General features: G+C 39.4%; 1 protein-coding gene across 1 annotated transcript in view; it reads right to left on the reverse strand.

Moving 5' to 3' along the window:
• cdh5 (cadherin 5) overlaps window positions 1–12,916 on the reverse strand; it is a 34,897-nt gene extending 21,981 nt beyond the window's left edge. The window contains 7 exon segments of the mRNA XM_018693794.2: window positions 249–430; window positions 572–739; window positions 907–1,029; window positions 1,600–1,702; window positions 1,704–1,880; window positions 2,222–2,461; window positions 11,883–12,916. Of these exon segments, the coding sequence (XP_018549310.1) occupies window positions 249–430; window positions 572–739; window positions 907–1,029; window positions 1,600–1,702; window positions 1,704–1,880; window positions 2,222–2,461 (993 nt within the window). The 5' untranslated portion in view covers window positions 11,883–12,916.
• Between the last annotated feature and the right edge of the window lie 8,150 nt (window positions 12,917–21,066).

Consider the following 21,066-nt stretch of genomic DNA (forward strand, 5'->3'; position numbering starts at 1 on the left):
TCTAAACTAACAGATAAAAGGTCAAAAGATACAAAGAACCACTTCCTCACTCAATATCACAAAATTCAGACAAAAAATAGGGCAGCAAATTCACATATGTTAAAAAAGTTTAAAATACACAACAAAATAACTTGACTTACCAAAAGCAAGGACTAGAATAGTTGATTTACAAATTCAGAAATAAAAATGACTTCACAACATTTAAGCCTTGAGATATCAGCTATTCATTCACCACATGAACCACCTACCTTTTTGAGCATGAGGTTGCCGTCTTTGTTGCGGTTGAGTTCAATATTGAACATGTTGCCGTTATCACCCGGAATGGTGAAGATGGGCTCTTTATTCTGTATCTGATCTCTGTCCACCAACTCCAGAATGCCAATCTTCTCATTCAACTTGTGGTCCTCTGGAACCTGCAGCTCATAAATCTCTGCAGAAAGAAATTACAAATCAAGGTTAATGCTGTGTATGTTAGGCAATAAATCAGTGAATGTAACAGAATTAATTGTGCTTTCATAAATAAGAACAGAATAATTTTAATATAAGGCAACTTTGGCACTCCAGTCCTTACTTCGGGTGAAAGACGCTATGTTATCATTGATGTCTGTGATGGTGATGGTGACAGAAGTGGTGGCTGTGCTGCCAGAGGCCATTCCTCTCATGTCCTGAGCTTTAACCACCACCACATACTGACTCTTGGTTTCCCGGTCCAGTGTTTGTATCTTGCAGCTGATCACACCTGCAGAGAAACAGTGAGAGAGGCAGACAGACAGGGTGTTATCTTTGAGGTCAGCTCTGACTCATATTTAAGTAAAAATAGCCTGTGCATCTACAGCTTCCCTAAATCAACTCGTTAAGAAAGAAAAAGAAAATGTTGCCACAGGGTTACAATCATGACAGACTTACCTGTGTTGCTGTCAATTTGAAAGGCAGAATATTCTCCATCTTGGGTCAAAGAGTACCTGAGCTCTCCATTAGCAGTGGTGGGGTCATCAGCGTCAGTTGCCCTCACCTCAACTACTTTAGTTCCTAGAAGAGGATGATAAATGTAGAAAATAATTTGAATAATGTCCAGAAAACTATACACTGCATGATGTTTTCTTGAGGATGCAAGAGGATGATTGTGAAAACAACCAAATTCTCTTGGATTCAGTACGGTAACATGACTGTTCAACTGACTGATGCATCATGATTATGTGCTAAGATTGTGTTAATTAAGTCACCAAGGTGTCTTTTTTCACAGAAAGAAGGGCTAATGATTGTGACACATGTCAACATTTTGTCTCATTTTTCCATGACTTTTCACAAAGTTAAATTATCACTGGGTAGTAAATGTCAAATGTATACTTGAAGCAAAAGAAACATTGTTGTGGAAGAAGACTTTTTCTTGTCTTTTCAGAGAGCTTTATCTGGTTGGAATATATTGATGTTGTGACAGACACTGTCTGTGATATAAGGCTACACAAATAAATCTCTCTTTGACTCTCATCTCCATGTACCATAACAGCTTGAAAAATAAAGCCTAGAGGGAACTTTTCAACCTGATATCAACTGCTGAGGACTTTTTCAAACTATTACTGTAACAGTAACCCTACTCACCTATTGTGGACCTCTCCATAATGGATCCATTGTATGTTCTGGGAAAAACAGGGGTGTTGTCGTTGATATCTGTCACTTGAACAACAAAGTCTCCAGAATCCTCCTATCAACTTGTTGTTTCCATCATACATCCTGGCAGTCAAATGGTACAAATTTTTCTTTTCTCTGTCCAGAGATGTGGTAACAAACAGGTCTCCTTTGTCATCCACAGTAAAGATGGTGTTTGCACCTTCACCTTCTATTTTAAACTTCTTCACCTCCACCGCCTTGCTCGATTTCAGCTGTGAAAGAAAAAAAAGAAATAGGGTTGAATTCAGAATTCTGTTTTTTTCCCCCAGCTGGAGTGAGGACACATATCATCAAGGTTCCAGCAAAATTCTACAAATAAACTGACTATTCAGGCAAAATCTTTCACATACTCATTAAAGAGCTGGTTAACAGCATAAAACTGAACGGAGGTAACAAAATATCCTTTGACTTTCCCTCAGAGAGCCCATTGTTTAAAGCCTAAACTGTAGAAACTAGGCCCAGGAAGTAGACCGGAAGCCTAAAGAGGATCCTCAGATGGATTGCTTTACATTAGACTTCCCACAATGAGGTCAAAATTTTGATGCTAACTTACTTGTCCTATCTTGTAGGGGTTGGGAGCTGGTTTTTCCTCTTCCACATAGAGAGAGTTCCAGATCCACTCTCTCTTCTGCCTGAACAGGACAGGATGGGACTCCTTCTTCACAATCTCAGCTGGGCCTTGTTTCTTTCCTTCCACCACAGGAAAGCCAGAGTCCTCAGCAATGGTGAAAGAGATGGATAAGGCCATAGTGGCTATGAGCCCCGTAGTCCACAACTGAAGCCAAGCCATCATCTGTGGGCAGAACGGGACAAGAAGAAGAGGGAGAATGGGGGGGGGGGGTAATGGTGGGAGGAGGGAGAGGCAAGACAGGAATGAGAAATGTGGGGGTGCAGAGAGGAAAATGGAGGGAGTAGAAATTAGAGAGGAGAGAGGGAGCAGAAAAGAGGAGAGAGGAGATCACATTAAAACCACTTATCAGCTATGGACAGACCCCTTCGCTGTGCCAGGGTGAGACTCAGAGTGAAGGCCAAGGACTCGCTGTCCCCTTACAGTCTGCTGCTGAGCTCGAGGTCTAGCTATCATTTAGGACCAGGGCTCTTAAACCTTTTCAGCCTGGGACCCAAATGAAACATTTAGCCTCTCATCATGGGACCTTGGCTGAAAGGCATATCACTACAGTGGTCGTATGGGGATCTATTAAACATAGGCCTGTGACCCATTTTAGGTCCTGACCCACTGGTGTTGCATGAGAGAAAGACCGAAACAGACAGACAGAGACAGACGGAGACAGAGAGAGGAGCTGACATTAAAACCACTTAGGATGTCGGTCTTTATCAACCATTAGAAAGGCCATTTTCCATAAAGGGACTGTTTGACATTTTGAATATTTGATCAGTATTTTTTTTAGGACAGCACATCAAATTGTGGAAGAAAAAAAAGAAATTGCTTGGGTGTAACACAGTTAGAGCTTTGTGGCTGACAGGAGTTCTTGATTCAAATGCAGAATAATAAGAGAGGGATGGGTCAGTTTTGTACATTAATTTAAGAGTCAAATACAATTGTGCATTGTCAGACATTAGTATTACATCAAAGCGAATGCAGCCTCCTCTATGTTTCAGTAAGAGAGTTACATTTGCATAACAAGGGCCCCAGCACAGAGGACTCACATGCAGTCATGGAGTTGATTCTGGATCAACTTTTGTTATGATGTTATGCAATGTCAGCTGGCAACAGACTGCATCACATTTGCTAAAACAACAAATGTGAAGCACACATTCCTGCTAGATAACATCATCATAAGATGAACACTGTTTGGTGGTTTACCATGAGATCATCAAAATGGAGGTTAAAACTATTTGTTAGAGTTGAAAAACCACACTTTGTATTATTAGAAATAGATGTTCAGGGTTTTGGCATCAGATAAGCATTTAAACTCATGTATCTATGACCAAAGCATGTTTTGTCTTCTGACCAGTATCTCCAGGACACACCCATCAACACAGTATTTTTTTTAAGACAGCGCTGTTTTCCATCAAGCAGAGAAAGAGGGAGAGAGGAGTTGAGAGCCACATTAGTGGCTTTGTGAGGCTGTAATGCTGACTGTAAATGAAACCAAACTGTTACAGAGATACAAACCAAAGCACTGAGCAATCTAAAATTTTGACTTAATGATGGAGTTAGAGGAAAAGTCAGTAGAGCTCACCACAGATTGTGACTGTGTGCCTGCACCAAATTTCATGGCAAACCTTCCACCAGTTGTCAAGACATAACACTAACAACAATAAATGTCAATCTTATGGTGGAGATAAAGTCAGGGAAAGCAAAGTAATTACGATTCATACTCCGGGGACATGAATTGTTCATAATTGTGCAATTCATTTGTAGAAGTAAGAAATTTCACTGCATATATACACATTTTGACCTGCTGAAAAAGTCAGGGGATGAACAAAGTCAGTAGGATTCTGGGGACAATGAATATCTGTGATATGACTGTTCCAGTCTGGACCATAATGGTGGATGCTTCAACTCCCCAAGAGCAAGCAAGTTTAAACATCTAATAAATCTCACAACAGACATTTACTCAACTGAATCTGAGTGTTGGAAACGTCCAGTTTACTTAAAGACAGTTAGTAGTTACTCATCACGTCACTCATGTATTACATCATAAACCATTGATCTGGTGTGCAATGTAACACGGACAATTCACAATATTCATCCTCTAGGCTCCAGCAGTGTTAACTGACACAGACTAAAATGTCCTAATCACAAGGGAATAACTCAAAAAGTAAAGTGGAAATTTGGTGGAATGATCTTTAAATTTAAACCAAGCTGGAGTTTCATCTGATTTATGGTTTTTGATTGATTATGAGTTGGAAGACGTTTCACTGTCTTGCATCAGCTTCTCCTGCCTTCAAGCCATTTTAGCACTATTTAACCAAAAATAAAAATGTACAAGGTACACAATCTGGTACACACAGTCTGGTAAACTTGAGCTTTTCCTCCTGCTCTTCCTTTCTGTCTCTCTGTCTGTCTCTCTGTCTCCCCCATTGTCCCTGTCTCCCCCCACTAGGCTCTATCTAATAAAGCAGAAATGCCAGGGAAATAATCTTCAAAACATTTTAGTCTATATGTGCTCTGTACTCCAGTAGATATCTCAGCACAGCCCTGTGCCATCCCAGTAGACAGATTAGTGCATCTTATTGTCTTCAAGCCATTAGCAGCAGGGAGAGAGAAAGAGAGATTATGATGAGGGGATTATACTGGCACAAAGTCTTCTCCCTCTAATGGCCTAATCTCGTATTCTGCTGACCTCCCGTGACCTCTTCACACGGCTCCCCACAAATCAGCTCAAACAAAGACTCAACAGTGTTTTTTGGCCTTTAGTTCACATCTTTTGTTTGGGTTTTATTTTTTCGCTTGTGTTTTGCTTTGTTTAGTTTCCTTTCAGGACTAAATTAATTAAACGGAAGTGTATCGTCCTTTATTGAAATTTACTGTGGACTACAGCATGGAACAGTAAGTCTCTGCTATAGTACATGTGAACTTCCAATGAATATCTGTTTTTCTGACTGTAGATTCCCATATCTCTTCCCCCATAGGCTGGTAATAAACAGAGGCAATCACATCTAAATTAAAAATGTAATAGCCAATGAGAAATTATTCCGCCTCCTAATACTTTAATCTCACTCACTACTAACCCTCTCTTACTTTATGACTTTGTTCTCACTCAGTAACTTCAACAGCAAGTTTTTGCATCTTTGCATCTTTTACATTTTTGCATCCAACCCTCTGTTTACTATAGAGTTTCACCTGACATAGACTGCGTTCCCCATACACTGGTGCCCTGTGGATGATTGCCTATAATCTAACTTTAATGTAAATAAAAATGATAAATGGAAAATGCTGACTTGTGGGATAATACACTCAACTATGTCAGTATCTTGAATGGTCATTTCTTTCTTTAATTTTGGCACTAAATTTGTCTTATTCAGCTGTAAATCATCTTTTTATGTCATATATGTTTTGTTTTCTGTTGTTAATATTTAGTTAAGTTCAGATAAGTTTAGCTCTCATGCCGTTGACTTTTATTTATTTCAGCTCAGCATGTCAGTTTTTCAAAAACATGCCCACATTACAGAAGTTGATAGTTACTGAGTGCATTTCATTTTTTCAAATATTCCTCTCACTTTATCGTAACACAAGCACTTCACAGTGAGCCTTGACCACTGTTTAAGACCAAACATATTTCCTGACAGTGTCCTGCAGTGTCCTTGTCATCACCCTGCTTAGTTTTTACTTTGCGTAAGCCCATATCCTTCCTCTCAACATGTTCTGGACAAACAAAGTAATCACACCCCATGCTGAACATGTATGTTCTCACGCAGTGGCTTCCAAAGAATATAGGCCCGCAACAAGGAATCCTCAGATGACTTTCAAGAGAAAAAAAAAATCAAACAAGCAGAGTCTGTTGTCCTTATAGTAAGATCAATAATCACATTGTAAATGAGCCTTGAGTTAGCTTTGAAAAGACTGAAATGGAAATATTTATAATATGTTCTAAGCAAACTAAGAAATGTTTAAGATAATGTAGTTAACATGCAAGAACACAAACAATGTGGATGAACACAAAGCTTGAAAATTCCCCAAAGTCAAAGGAGGTGAGTTGTAAAATGTATGATTTATCGAATCAATGTATCAATAAAAAAACATATAATTACATATTAATTTAATTTTTATAACTGGTTAACCCACACTGAGGATGTGATGGATAAATTCATGCATCAGTTATTTATTTGCTCAGTACTTTAAAGTAAATGATAGAAATAAACTTTTTTATTGGTTTGCTTTCTGTGGTTGGACATCTTTACTTACATTGCTGCTACAAACATATAACTCATTATAACGCTGTACTGGGTTTGATATCAGTAGTGAGCTGGGATGAGATTTTGGGGAATTCAAAAGGCCATTGGGCTCTGAAAATTTGAGACTGTCTCAATAACATCATTTTAACAAAAAATAACCTTTCAAACCCAGACTCTTGCTAACCTTGCTATGGCAATTTCATTTTAATGGATTAATAATAGATAATGTTGTGACAAATTTGGGCTTTAGCTGTCCTATGGCATTACAGAAAAAAATATTTTTCTATCATGCGAAGAACACTGAAACAGTTGAGATACAGCTTGACTCAGAATCCAAGTAGACATTTCCTCGCCATCACATATACAGTAACATCTTACTCACACGTACACAATAACATCCTATGTCATGCTTCCACACATACGTGCTCAGAGTAATTTCTATGATGACAAATCCGTCAGGGGCATTTTCCCAAAAAGGGCATTTTTTAAACTGCATTTCCTACTTCAAGGGCCAGCGTCTTACCCCTTCCCTTTTATCAGCAACAGGAAGTGTATACACAATGTCTTCTGGGGTCTGTTAATGAGGGGTCATCATTAGTGTGTGGACACACCCTTCCTGGCATTCAGTTCTATTGCTGACTACACGTCTGTCTCGGTTTCTGTTCCCAAGTTTGAGTTCTTTCTGTGTCACACTTTCTGTCTCTCTCTTCGTTCCACTTGTTCTCCCTTTTCTTTCTGACAGTGCCTTTCTCGCTCATTCTTTCCATTATTTCTTTCAACTTAAATTACGTTTCTCTCAAGTTGAATCTCTCAAGGTGAAAACTGCATCTTGTTTTTCACACAGTCTATTTCTGTCTCCTGTCTATCATTCCTCTTTCCTTTTCTCACCTTCTCTTCTTCACCTCTCTTCTTTTTCATCCCTGCCACTCTCTCTACCTCACCTTAAAAGCAGATTTAACACCTTATAAGATGCTGTGGATTCTTTACTGTTACGTATGTGGTATATACCAACTGATGTATGGAAAGAGTTTTGAGTTGAAGATAAGATGTAAATTAAGTGTATGTGTTTTTGTTTGTATACCTGTCACTTTTATTTATGCTGGAAGTTGTTAGTTTTTTGATTAACCACTTTTTAAATTTCCATCTCAAGCATCATGCACACAATCTCACACAGGATTTTAGAAAGTTATTTACGACATAATTTATCAAAGGCATCTTTTGAGGTATGAAGAATAAATAACATCCAAGAATATCTGTAATTACATCTGTACATTGTCCGCAGGCAAGAGTGTGTGTGAGTGTGACGGAGGAGCAGAAACAGACAGACGCAGAGATACAGTTGTCATTCTCCGGGATGTTTTGTGACTGGCAGACAGGTCTGACCTAGTTTCAATGTACCAAAGGCTAAAGCACAGAAACAAGTCAACAAGACTTCATAATCCTGGCGGTTGCTGAAGGGTCGGAGAAGTTCATGCACAAGTCTTGTTGTGTGTTCTGTGTTTTAAAGACAGAAGCACAATTCCTCCATGATGAAATCTGTCAGAGGACAAGAAATCTGTCTCTCCTTTAGTCCATCTGTGATTGTCTGTATATCATGCATCATTTCGTGACACTTGACAGACGTGGTAAATGTGTCCTCTGTCTTTGACAAATCAAGATCAAGAAACATGGAGGTACATATTTTCTATTTGCTGTTCCACTGCAACTTTGTATCATTGGCAGGAAGTGTAGTGTCCACTGACTCTTTCCCCAGCTGGAAAAATAACCAAGTCAATTCTACTTTTGTAGATCAAAATAAAGACTGGAGGACATCATCATCCTGTGCTTGCTACTGATTTAACAGAGCAAAATGGCAACTCCTTTGTTCTTAACGTGATAAGATGGTGCTCAGCAAAATCGCCAGTGTTAAATTAACACTGGAAGTGTTACATTTAACTATATGTGTTCACACTTTTAAAAGTGTTAAGTTTTTTTACACTCACCCACAGTTATTTCAACACTGTTAAGGAGTTAAAAAGTTAACACTGGCAGTTTCACTGTGTAAGAGCAAATTTAGAGTCACCAATTAAACTAACTGCATGTCTTTGGACTATGGGAGGAAGCTGAAGTACCCAGAAAGAACCCACACAGGCACAGGGAGAACATGCAAACTCTACACAGAAAAGCCCTGGGCAAACTGGGGCTCAAACCGGACCCTTCATGCTGTGAGGCAACAGTGCTAACCACTACCCCACTGTGCCGCCCGTGTGGACATACCTGCAACGACCAAAATCCACACACTTTTGGGAATTTACTCTAGGGGTGTTAGTTTTGATAAACCAAGTGTTAAAATAACACTGACCACCGTTAACCTCAGTTAACACTGAAAATTTAACACTTTGTTGTGTGTATTTTTGTCCCACCAGCGCACAAGCCAAAGGATGAATGGTGTGGTTTGGTGAGAGGTCAAAAAGTTGAGCAAAAGCAGAATATCTCAGTAAGAACTGGCCAGGATAATGATGATGAATATTTTGGACATTTCTTTCAAGACAAAATATTTTGCTCTTAGACCAAAATGTCAAACAAGAGATACCTAGCAGCTGAATTGCTGTCAAGTTTGTTAAGGCTATCCGAGGTCCCCAGAGGATGAGCCCTGTTGAATTTGATGACCAGATGACCTTTTCTTTAGTACCACCTTTACCTGAAAAATTTTACTTTAGCACAAGATAGCCTGCTGAATAATGGAATATGCTGACTGCCATGACATTTGCTAATCCTCCCCAGTGGAAGAACCTGTTTAAATTTGGTGATTCTTTCTGTATAGCCATCCTGGGGTCAAATTTGCAATTTATCCCTGTAACTGGCAAGGCACCAGGAATGACACAATTATGACTATGATGTTCTTTCCGTCCAACATTTTCTTATGAACACATCACCCCCTGTGAGTACTAGAAGAACTTCGGTCTTTAAAGCTTCTTACATAAAAATCTGTCTCAACATGGTGTCTTTGACACAGTTTAGCTTACTTTATTCTACTTTTACAACCCAAAAATCACAGAGTTTGTTTATAGTGTATGTGGCACAGGAAGTGATTTCACAGCCTCAAATCTGTGATGTACGACAGCTGAATAGTGTAGTTTGTGTCTGTTGCTGAGATTAAAACAGGTTTAATCACAGAGCAGCTTCTAACAATCTGTCTGCCAGCAAGTCACACCAGGAACCACTACTCCTCACACACACCCACGCGCACACACATATACACACGTACACACACAGACTTGGTGGCCTTACTAACACCCTGTCATGTCACAGAGTGCATTCATGCTCTGATTGGTGGTAAAGCGCTTTCTAGTTGATTCTATTTTCTTTCACAATCAAACAAATCAGATTTTATTACAGTGAACCGGTTATGAATGATGTCGGCCAGCTTTAAAACTGACAGTAATGACCAACAGTCATCTGAAAATAATTTAAAGCCTAGCGTGTTATCCACATTGGTTTTGGCTCAGCTGTCAGCCCCTGTCTGTGCTGAAGGCAAAATTCCAACTACAGTGCCTCAAAGAGGGAAAACATTAAAGGACCCCAACTATGGGAAAAGAAATTTTCTTGTACATAGAAACATACTGAACAATCGGAACATGCACGATCATATACGTATATTTACATTTTTCACGTTGGTTGGTAATTAGCTCTCATTAATAAATAAATGTTAAAATAGCCAGTAGTTCAGTTGACATCAGTATCTGAAAGCCTTGAATGTCCCATACTGAACTGAGATGGAGCTGCGGACCAATAGCCATTCAATAAATCTTTAATCTTACTTCCAATTTATTTTCCTGTTAATTTCAGTTATTTTTTGATGCATTTACATGTTGTTGAATGCACTGCTATCGGAAATGTCTGACAAACTCCAGTTTTGTTCTTTTTTTTTTTTGGATGATTATATGTCCATGTTGTTCTATTCCGTGGGGATAGAAAACTGATTTAAAAATGCATATTCAGAAAATTAAAACTTGTTCAAATACAAGGTGAAATGTGGCATGTTGTGTAAAATGAAGAATACAGGTCAGTTACCGAAAATAAAACCGTAACTGGGTCTTTCAGTAGTAATCAGTGACTTCAGCTGAGCTAACAACGCCACAGCTGGACAGCTTGTCAGCTACTCTGACATATATCTGAATGAATGAATGGCTCTAATCATGAATCTTGTGTATATCTCTGTTTGTGTGTGTGTGGGAGGGTGAAGTCTCCCAGATGGCACCCAAAGGATTTTCCCTGATAGCTCCCTCTCCAGGAATTAGACCACTGGGTTTAGTTGCATCAACGGCTTTCGACGTAACAACCAAATCAAATCACCTCTGTCACTCCGGGTCATGGATCCAGATCCACTGAGAAAGTCTACAACTACTGAGTAACTATTCTCACATTCACACGGTAGACAAAATAATAGAAACACTTCCAGGACAACTACAGCATCAGAAATTATATGACTAACCCCTGATAATATGGGGCTAAACAAAAACTGCCTTAAAAATTCAGGTAGACTGTGTTCAGATTAAGAATTGCGAGGTATCATTCTGACTATCCCTTTATGTACTGTTGAGGAGTGAGTGATTAAATAAATTGTGTTGTAGGGAAGTCCTCAGCTGTCAAAATGACACCACTCAACTGACAAGATCTTGGCTACTTTAGAAAGATTAAATGTGCATCATCAATACTTTATAGCCACACCAACTTGACATCTAGTTGGCAGTTGCAACAAAAAATAAAATTTTATGTAAAGCTCTTCAAAATGAACAGCTGAAGACCTCCTGGTGGATTTAGTCTGCTTTTTTTCCTCCCCCTGCCCTATCCACAGATCATTCTGTATCGTCTTAATGGTCACAGCCGTCTGTCTTCAGGAATGACAGTCCAGCCTCAGGGGGGTAACAGTGCTCAATTACAGCATTCAAATCTACACCGAGCTGTCCGAGATCATTGGCATAACATATGTGAACAGTGACGGGGGCTGACAGCCTGTCCTTAAAGGGGTTATAACCATCATTTCAAGTTATTTCTGTACCTTCTTCGAGACAGTTTGACCGGTATTCATGAGCATTTCACCCCTGGAGTGACTGGGAAAGTAGCCTGGAGTGTTTTCAAGGGATCTGGGTTACATGTTCTGGATCCACTCAGAGGGAAATGTATATTCGCACTCACATTTGCTGAATAGGAAAGCAATGGATGTATTCATCTGTTCATTTGCTCCTTCTTTAGTTCACACCCACTGACATACTTGTTACCTAGGCACATGCACGCAGACATAATACACCTGTGCTATCAATATTTCTCTTGAAAAATTCCCAACATGAAGATAAAAACAGGAAACTTACCACTGAGATGGAGAATCCAAATCAAGTAGAGTCTCTACTGGTGATCAGACCTTTGTTTTGGTACAAAATGAAGCCCAAATCCTTCAAGGTGCTGTCTCGCTCAGTCAAACTGTACTAATTTGGCAAGCTGTGGGAGAATTTGGTGGCTGGTAGGTGGCTGTACACTCAACAGAGTGAGAGTAAAACCACCTACTGATTCAACTATGCCTCCTCTTCACTCTTGTGCTCTCTTCTTTTTGTCAGCTGGTTTTTCCAATGTAGAAGGAGACTGCAGCAGGTGTTGTTGTACAGACAGGGATTTCTCCCTCAGCTTGATTTTCACCAGGTTTCTGTACAAATCCTGTTTTCTGGACGGTGGATCAGATCATAAAGTCAGACAGACAGACAGACTCTCAGAGTCAAACAAATTTAAGAATAAAAAAGAGTTCACTCAGCAGGTAATTGCTGAAATATTACTCTATTGCAGAAATTTCAGGACTCTCTTCCTTTGTATAGATTTTCTCAAAGAGGTAAAAAATTTCAGTCACTCCAACTCTCCAACTGGAATTTTTTCCCAAAAATGTCTTTATTGCCCTGTTGTAGAAGTTTTTCCTCAGGTGAGAGTCCAACAGGTTTCTAGTCTCTCTTGCTCTTTTTCTTCCTGTCACCTCTGATGTGGTTTTCTCATCCACTGGCCGAAAGTGTTGGACCGCAGCTGTACAACCACAACCCTGTCTCATACAGGTCACTGCCCACTTCCTCTTCCTGTTATTGTGGTCAGTCTTCTTCGCTGGTCCTCTCTGCTACTGCTCCTTTTCCTGTCCTGGTGGGAAAACAGAGAGAGACAGAGGTATGGAAGAGGTATGGGATTGTTGGAAAGACAGAAAAAAGAAAGAAGCAGAGAAGGAAAGCATATGTCAAAACAGCTCAAAGACGCTCGGAGAGGCAGAGAAAGCAGCCAGCTCATGTTCATGAAGCAGATGGAGTGAGTCTGTGAGAGAGAAAAAGGGAGGGAGGGTGATGGAGAGTAAGGTGAGAGAGGCGTTACTTCTCAGTCCTTCTCAGAGAGAGGGAAAGAGACGGAGAGTGGGGGGAGAGATTTATTATTCATGTGTGTGAGATAAGGATTAAGTTAAACAGGTTATTGGGGATAATCCTCAGAGATTTCCCCACATGAGGCTAGTAAATATTTCAGAGCGCTGACTTTCGTGGGTGAATGTGTGTGTGAGTGTATCTGACAGAGAGATCTTGTCTAAGCCAGTAAATGAGATGAGAGGGGCGCCCCACCACACACACACACACACACACACACACACACACACACACATCTATCTCACCCCACCCCACCCCCTTCTCTTCAGGGGGAGAGTCAGTCGTCAGTAATTTGCCGAATTGGACAGGAAAGCTGGCTGTGTGTTTTTACATGAAACCTCTCCTGTGGCAACAGCAGTCCTGTCTTACTTTTTCACTTCCATCCCTCCCTCTCTCCCTCCCTCCCTCTGTCACTGTCTTCCCTCTCACTCCCTCTGTTTGCTCACTCTCTTGTTATTTGCAATTTCACCACAGCTCTACATACAATATTTTCATTAGAGCTGGGAGCAGTATTGCCATATACTGGCATGACAAAAATCAGCATTTACTTTGAATCCCTTTGCCTTATTGTAGTGGCTGTGTATGTATAGTCTCTCTCTCTTTCTCTCTTTTTCTCTCCTTCAGTGGTGCAATTGGTCAGAGCCATAGCATTATACAAAATCCCTTTTCAAAAAGTGTCTTTGTTATCACCTTGGTATGATTGGTATAATGTTCGAAAAATTGATTCATATGACCACTTTCTGATCAGCCACCTTATGATTAAGGAAAGATCTAGAGCACCAAAACAACTTGAACCCGTGAAATATTTGACCACTTGTAGCCCGTAAAGTTTCTATGAGAAAGTCCCCATTTTGTTTAATTCATGCACATGCGCAAAGGTGTTGGTTTTCATGTCGTTCCACTCATTAACAGTTGGCGGCGGTAACATGTCAACAAACATAGCAGGGTGCAAACAAAAGGAGTGAAGAAGAACACTGCTGGCAAGAGGCTGTAAACAACAATTTGAGTTTTGGTGAGTAACACTGAATGTAAATTTAATTTTTATTTGTTTACAAGAAAACTCTGCAGTTAAGGTTAGGGGAAAGAAGTGTAGTCACGATAATGAGAAACCAGTATTGACTTTTGGTAGGAAACGGGACATGACAAGCATTCTCCCATGTCAGACTCACATGCTGTGTTCACCCAGTCATCCACCCTGACCTCCTCCAGAATAACTTGTTAAGAGTGACATTAGCACTGTGTGGAGCGCAGCAGGGGGATTCCAATGCACAGCACTCCAGCTGGCCAATAAAAAAACATGTGCAAGCACATTATTTTCTAAACGCGGCATTTCTAGTTCACATTGCAACCATCAAGGAAAAACTGAAATAACAATGGTTGACCTTTTTTTTTTTAGTTTTTCTTCGGCTGTTTTGAATTTCTGCTCAGTGTTTCGACATCTTCAATGGATTTATTCCACAAACCATTCTTGTTGGACTTATATTTTCTTGTCTTACAGTATCTGAAGCAATGTAGCCCAGTGCCATTTTTCAAACAGGACTAAACATCCTATGAATTCCTGGGTAGACATCACGTTATAACAGCATCATGGTATATTTATGCCTTTGCATTTGTCTTCACAGTTGGATTTTTTATTTATTTTTTTTTTTTTTGGTTTAGTTCCCCTGGTGAACCCTGCTTCTCTAAGTGTCTTCTTGTTTTTGATAGAGAACTAACATTGAGCTTTAGGGAAAATCTATCACTCTCTTCACCCTTTTTCTGTGTGTGTGTGTGTGTGTGTGTGTGTGTGTGTAAAACTGTCATTTTATTCAGATAAGGGAGAGACTTGTGACTTGGATGACAGTTACACACCAGAGAGAAAGAAAAAGCCTGAAGGACAGTAACTGATTTTTAGAAAAAACATTATTGTAATCAGTATGACTACTACTGACATCATAATTAATGGTCTGTGATTTATGTATCTGTATTCATATTATGTCCAATATGTATTGTACACGCTACTTAACGAAAACTGCTTTGTGAGTATTATTAATCCTTTGAAAATCATGCCTGTAAATCATCTTAAAATTGTGTTATATTTTATTAAATCGAACTGAGTATAGACAGTGATGTATGTATGTAGAAAAAGGGGACAGGATAGAGGAAATCAAAAAGAGTGTTTGTCCTCATGTCGGCTGTCGTGTACAGGAGTGATGGTTGTCCCATGAACAAACAAACAAAACGTCACAGATATGATGGAAACTCTCTTGTTTACACATCTCTTTTCCTCTACCCCTCTGTGTCTCTCTGTCATTCTGTCTTTTCAAAAATCCTCATGCTCTTGGCCTACTTTCCTAAAAGACACTTTGGCACTAAAAATTGCATCCTCGTTCCACTCCTGACATGTAAGGAAACGGGTGATATTCCCCCACTGGTGGCTGGAAGAAGGCCGATGGGAGCTCAACATCAAGAACTGGAGGAGTGAGAGATAGATATGGCTGGCTGTTTTTTAAAGCTAACAAATGCTCCCAACAAGTAGCCAAACTACTAAAACCCAGCTTTCTATCACTGTGAGGTACATCAGACTTGAAATCCTTTTCCACAAGCTTATTTTATCTTTAGTCTTGGTAGCGGCATACTAGTGTTTAGTTTATATGCAGTTTTGAACAGACACACTTTTATTTGGAGTATGACAGTGGTTGTGTGATGAAATTAAATGTAATTTAATACTGATACTGAAAAAATATTTGTTGCTACAGTGTTAAACAAGTAAATCAGGTACTGTTGTTTTGAGTAGTTTCTAACTGTTTTTTTTTTTTCAGTCTAGTCCTGACCAGTCCTGACCTGATAGGCCTGGGTACAACAGAGGGTAAGCCACACTCCAGATATGAGTACAATCGTGTGGGACTGAGATATATAAAAACAGAACTGGTTGCAAGAGCAGCAGTGATTTTATTTTCTCATTGTTTTTGGACTCAAATAAAGGGCTGTCTGTTTTCCTCAAGTTTCCTCCACATTATATTTTATCCTCCTCATCCTTTTGTCACAACTCACTACCACCATGCCATCTTTTGTTGCAACACTTACCATTATGCACCTTGTTATTTGCAATTACCAGGCTGCACGTACTTGTGTGATTAAAAGAATCAAAAGACTGCATCACAGTTTTACTCTCTCTCAATCAATTTCCCACAGACTGACTGAAGATAGCATTATACACCATTACATTTATCAGTTGTAGTCATTTATTTCTTCTCCTCATAATCCTTTGTGTGGTTAGACTGTCAGAGGACAAGAAATAGCAAGAAAAGCTGCAGTTTTCCTTGTATTAAAATTTTACTTTAGCTTGGTTTGATCAAAATCTCTCAGTCTTATCAGGTAAAGAGAGTGATTACAGGTCTCAGGGCTGAAATGAGTCTTTCTTGCTGCCATTTGGCCAGTGCTTGCATCATCAGGTGTAGGATTTTGGGTGGTGAACACAGCCTGCCTACGGGATACAGAGAGTATTGACAAGTGCGGTGGAGTATAAATGCACGTCATAATATGACAAAAGTATAGAGATAAGGTTGAAGAACTGTGAGGTGGTTAAATGATGAGAAGAGACATAATATCCTCCATGTGTCCTTGGTAAACCATTTGATCCAAAGCATCATGCTAACACATAATGTTAGTACACCATTTCACATATAAATGGAAATGCGAACTTTAACACACAAATGAAACCCCAAAAAAGTTCTAAAAGGGAAAAGTTAAACATTTTAATTTAAAAAAAATCAAAAGACAGGCAAGAACAAATAGAGATAGATGAGAAGATTCTTCTCCATAAATCCAAGGTTAGTCTTATTACTACAAATAACTGGTTGGGTAAAAGGGTTTGTAAATGATTTCACCTTGAAGCCACTACCATTTAGCATGCATTTCATCCATATTTAAAAATCATTTTGTTACACTCTCTACCTGCAAGACTGCTAAAATCTTACATAAATAGACAAAAGCAGCTTTACTTTAGAATATTGTACACCCACCTCATCCATCATATCATGCCTAAGAACAATGTTTCGATGCTTATTACCGAACAAGCCGATCACTAAATAAATTCAGCGTGTACTTTCAGTCACGATTCATTAGTCGCGCTGCTACACATTTGTTTATCGCCTAACCGCCACATAAAAGGCTGGTAGACAAGCTTTATGGAAATGTCAGTCAGTACATTTCAGCATAGTGATCAAAATGGTTCAGTGGTTTTATGGACTTCCTCACTGTGTTGTTGCATCAGAAGCACCATTTATATCCAGTGAAAAGCTGCATTTGTTTAGTTTAGCCAGCCATTATGCATTTGGGTCAAACATACTGGGATTATATATCAAATTAAATATATATGAATATTAAATATATGTAAATATATAAACCTAAACCAAGCCATCAAAATATCCAGTATTAGGCATTTGATTAGTAGCTGCTCACGTACTGTTAATAAAGTCTAACTGAAATTTATATTCTTCTCACTCTTAGTGTAAAGAAAAACAAACTATAATAATACTGCAGTTGTGAGGCATTTCCCTCAGTGCAGTGTGCTACTAACTGGAGCGCATGAATGTAGATACAAGATGTTTTTACCCCACATAATGTATTGATCCTTAGTGATTTAATCTGTTAGTCCCTTAACAAAATTAAAACACATTGGAGGATTAATTTTGTTGTTTAGTTGGTGCTTCCAATGGAAGCTAGCAAGTTGAAATAATTAGCCTCCACTTTCCAATGGGGAACCCAGATTTCTAATATTAGTAATGATTAGACAATGAATAGACATTACATTTTGTCCCACATTACACTCTGGAGGGGGTTCCACCTGTTATTAACTGTCTTTAATGGGTCCAGCTGTGGTGATGAGATTGTATCAGGTGTGTATCAGATTGGCAAAACTCAAGACAGTTGTCCCAAGAGAAAGAAAAACATCAGTCGATTCAGGTTGTGCCCTAAAACAATGTATGTTTATGTACAGGCGGCAAATCCCTTTAGCAGCCATGGTAATTATGATGAGGGTTTACAGAAGGTGAAGACTGGGGCTGATGGATGTGTCCACAAGTGGCTGGACATTGTTCATTCCCCATGACAGTGAACACTGGTTTCTTTTTAGCAGTTCCCTTAACTATGTGTTTATTTTTGTAACCATGACAATGAATCACCTCTAACCTCAATGACATAACCTCAGACTAGGTTTCCCTAACCATAATAACAATTTATAACAGCCTTGGATGGCACTGATAAATGATCTTGTCCTGCTGATAAAGACACTCAGGGTTTGAATGTTTTTCCTGTTTTATTTTGGTATTTTGTCTTGTCTTCCTGTTTTCTGTTCCTTGGTTATTCCAGTTGTCTTTACTTCCTCGTCTTGATTACTGTCCCCACCTTAAAGTGTTTCACCTGTGTCTCGTTATCTCCTTGTCTAGGTGTATTTAGTCAGTGTCTCTTCCTCTTGTCAGTTGCCAGATTGTCTTGTCCCTCGTGTCAGCTTTCCAGCCTTGTTTCCAGTTTTGACTCTTTGTGTTTCTGACCATTGCCTGACTACCCAATTTTGAATTTTGCCTGTTGACTTTTGATACTGTTGCCTGATCGGACTGCTTACTTGTGTACTGGACTTTTGCTCATAATAGAGAACCTGAACTGTGATTGTGCCTGAGTCCTGCATTTGGAGTTCCACCCTGCCGATGTGCTTGATAGACACCAGATCAGAAAAGGCCCTTATGTTTCTTTCTGGAAGACTTGGACAATGATGTATTTTGTCATTTAATTTGAAAGACTTGCTGAAAAAATCATCAGCAAAACATCACCATTTGAAGAACAGGAGTAACATACAGAGTAATATACAGAGTACGGATTAACATATGGATTGACATACGGAGTAACGTGCGGAGTACAGAGTAATGTACATAGGCACACAGAGAAGCAGTGAGTGCTGAAATTACAGATGGCTGACATTCTGAGATTTGTTAGTGTTCTTCATAGACAGCAATAAAGATTTTCCACCACTGTTATTTTTGTCCCCAACTAAAAATTACACAAAACAACAAGAGAGATACAGAAATCAGCTTACAATAAGCCCCATGTTAAATTTCTCTTCTTTCAGCAACATTAATTGACAATTTGCAAGATCAACAAAAAGATGTCGTGGCCCAGAATGCACCATCCACAAGTGGAAAAGATCTCTGGGTTGCTGCCTAACAAATTCCAAAACAGAAGATTTAGGCTTTACCTTCCTGACTGCCTCAGGCCAACTGTGGGTGCCCTGCTTCATCACAACAAACAATTTATAAGAGATCAGACTAGGTAGCAGATGTATGATTTAGTATTTTTGTCTGCGTCTGAGAAAGAGAAACTATCTAGCTTTCCCTCATGCTGTTAATTAGCTCACTATGTGAGTTAACCACTCTCTAAACCTCACCACCTTTCTTTGGCTTTCCTGTGCTCCTGACAAGCTGTGATTGAGAGTAATGGGGTGAAAATTTTTAAGTTAACTGGCAAGTTTTACTAAAGCATCTGTCATACCTTATGCAATGAAGAAATTGCAGTTTGAGCTAAGACTAAATGCTGGTTTGTCTTTACAGTTGCTATTTAGTACTTGTACTTAGGTTTCTGTTAAGCTACAGTATATATTCTTTAAGTCGCTGACTATAAACGATGAATGATAAATTGCCTGTGATTTAATAATTCAGAGCATGTCACTGCTCTGTCCAGTGGGTGGTCTTATTTACTGCAGAAAGACTTAATAAGCAGAAACAACCCGGTCTTCTGCTGGTGGCTGATTTGACACAGTAGGTGTTGTTATGTATTCTACAGACTACATCATTTTAAACTTGAAGTAAATATTTTATGCATTCAGAACACTTTATGCTGTGAAAGTGTTGTGAAAATCGAGCCATGGCAAACAAAAGAAAAACGCCCAACTCTCCCATGACCTGGGTTAGAAGACGTCATTTCAATTTTACCAGCTTGAATTGTTACGAAACACAGATCCGGAGAGATGGGACATTAACCCCCACTGTGTGCATGTGTGTGTGAATACTTTTGTGTAACTATACAATGCTTGCCTACATGTGTGTCTACCACTGTGTGTGTATGTGTGTGTGTAAATAGACAAAGATCCCTGAGGACAAATGATGAGGAGATGATATCTTGTGAAGTGTGCCCTTTAAAAATAGCAGGGTCGCTGTCAACATTACTCGGCTCTGGGTGAGCTTTCTGTTTCTGTGTGTGTTTGTGTATATGTATGTGTGTGTGTGTGTACTTCTGCATGCCACAATGATCTATGTGTGCATTATTGTTTGTGCATGCAAGCACATGCATTGCTCCACTGTTTTTATCTGAGTTTTCTGTATGTGTATTAGTGTGTGTGTGTGTGTGTGTAGACAGGCAACAGCTATTAGGATCTGACATCATGCATGACTGAGCTCTACATGCCCTGTGTGTATGTGTGTGCGTGTTAATAAACATGTGTGTGTCCGCAGAGAGGTATGAGGTGCATTTAACTAGAGCTACTGTGACTGATGTACATGGTAATGTGAAATATAGCTTCAGGGTGACACAGACATAGAGGAAGAGAAAGAGAGACAGATAGAGGGGTGAGGGTGGGAGTAGGGGGCTGAGGAGACAAAGACGCAGTATGAAACAAATATTAGCATTTTCATTTAAAATATATAATATGTAATTTATTGTACCTTGTCTATAATCCTCACCTGTTGTTTCACATGACTCTGTTGTTTGGTGCATTACAACACTTTTCGAAAGCACTGCCGTAGAAATACATTAAAAATGGTGTCTCACCATTTAACTGTTGTCAAGTGAAAATCTTGTCTCTTCTTTTCACATTTTGTAGAGACAGGAGATGATTTAGCCCTTACCAGTCACTATTGACTAGTGTGTCCAGGTGTTCTGATACTGCTTTTAGTCAACACTAAAACTCTTTTAAGTATGCTTAAAACAAAGGGCTTTCAGAGCAGCTGTCAGTGTCTGTGAATACCTTATCAGTGTCAGAATGGGGAACTGAGGGTCTGACAGTTTTTTAACTTTCCAAATAATCATGGTCGCTTTATGCAGTGATTGATCCAGGTGGGGAGAGGTAGGAAAGTAGGGATTC

The sequence above is a fragment of the Lates calcarifer genome, linkage group LG16_LG22 (assembly GCF_001640805.2).
Source record: "Lates calcarifer isolate ASB-BC8 linkage group LG16_LG22, TLL_Latcal_v3, whole genome shotgun sequence".
NCBI classification, from domain to species: domain Eukaryota; kingdom Metazoa; phylum Chordata; class Actinopteri; family Centropomidae; genus Lates; species Lates calcarifer.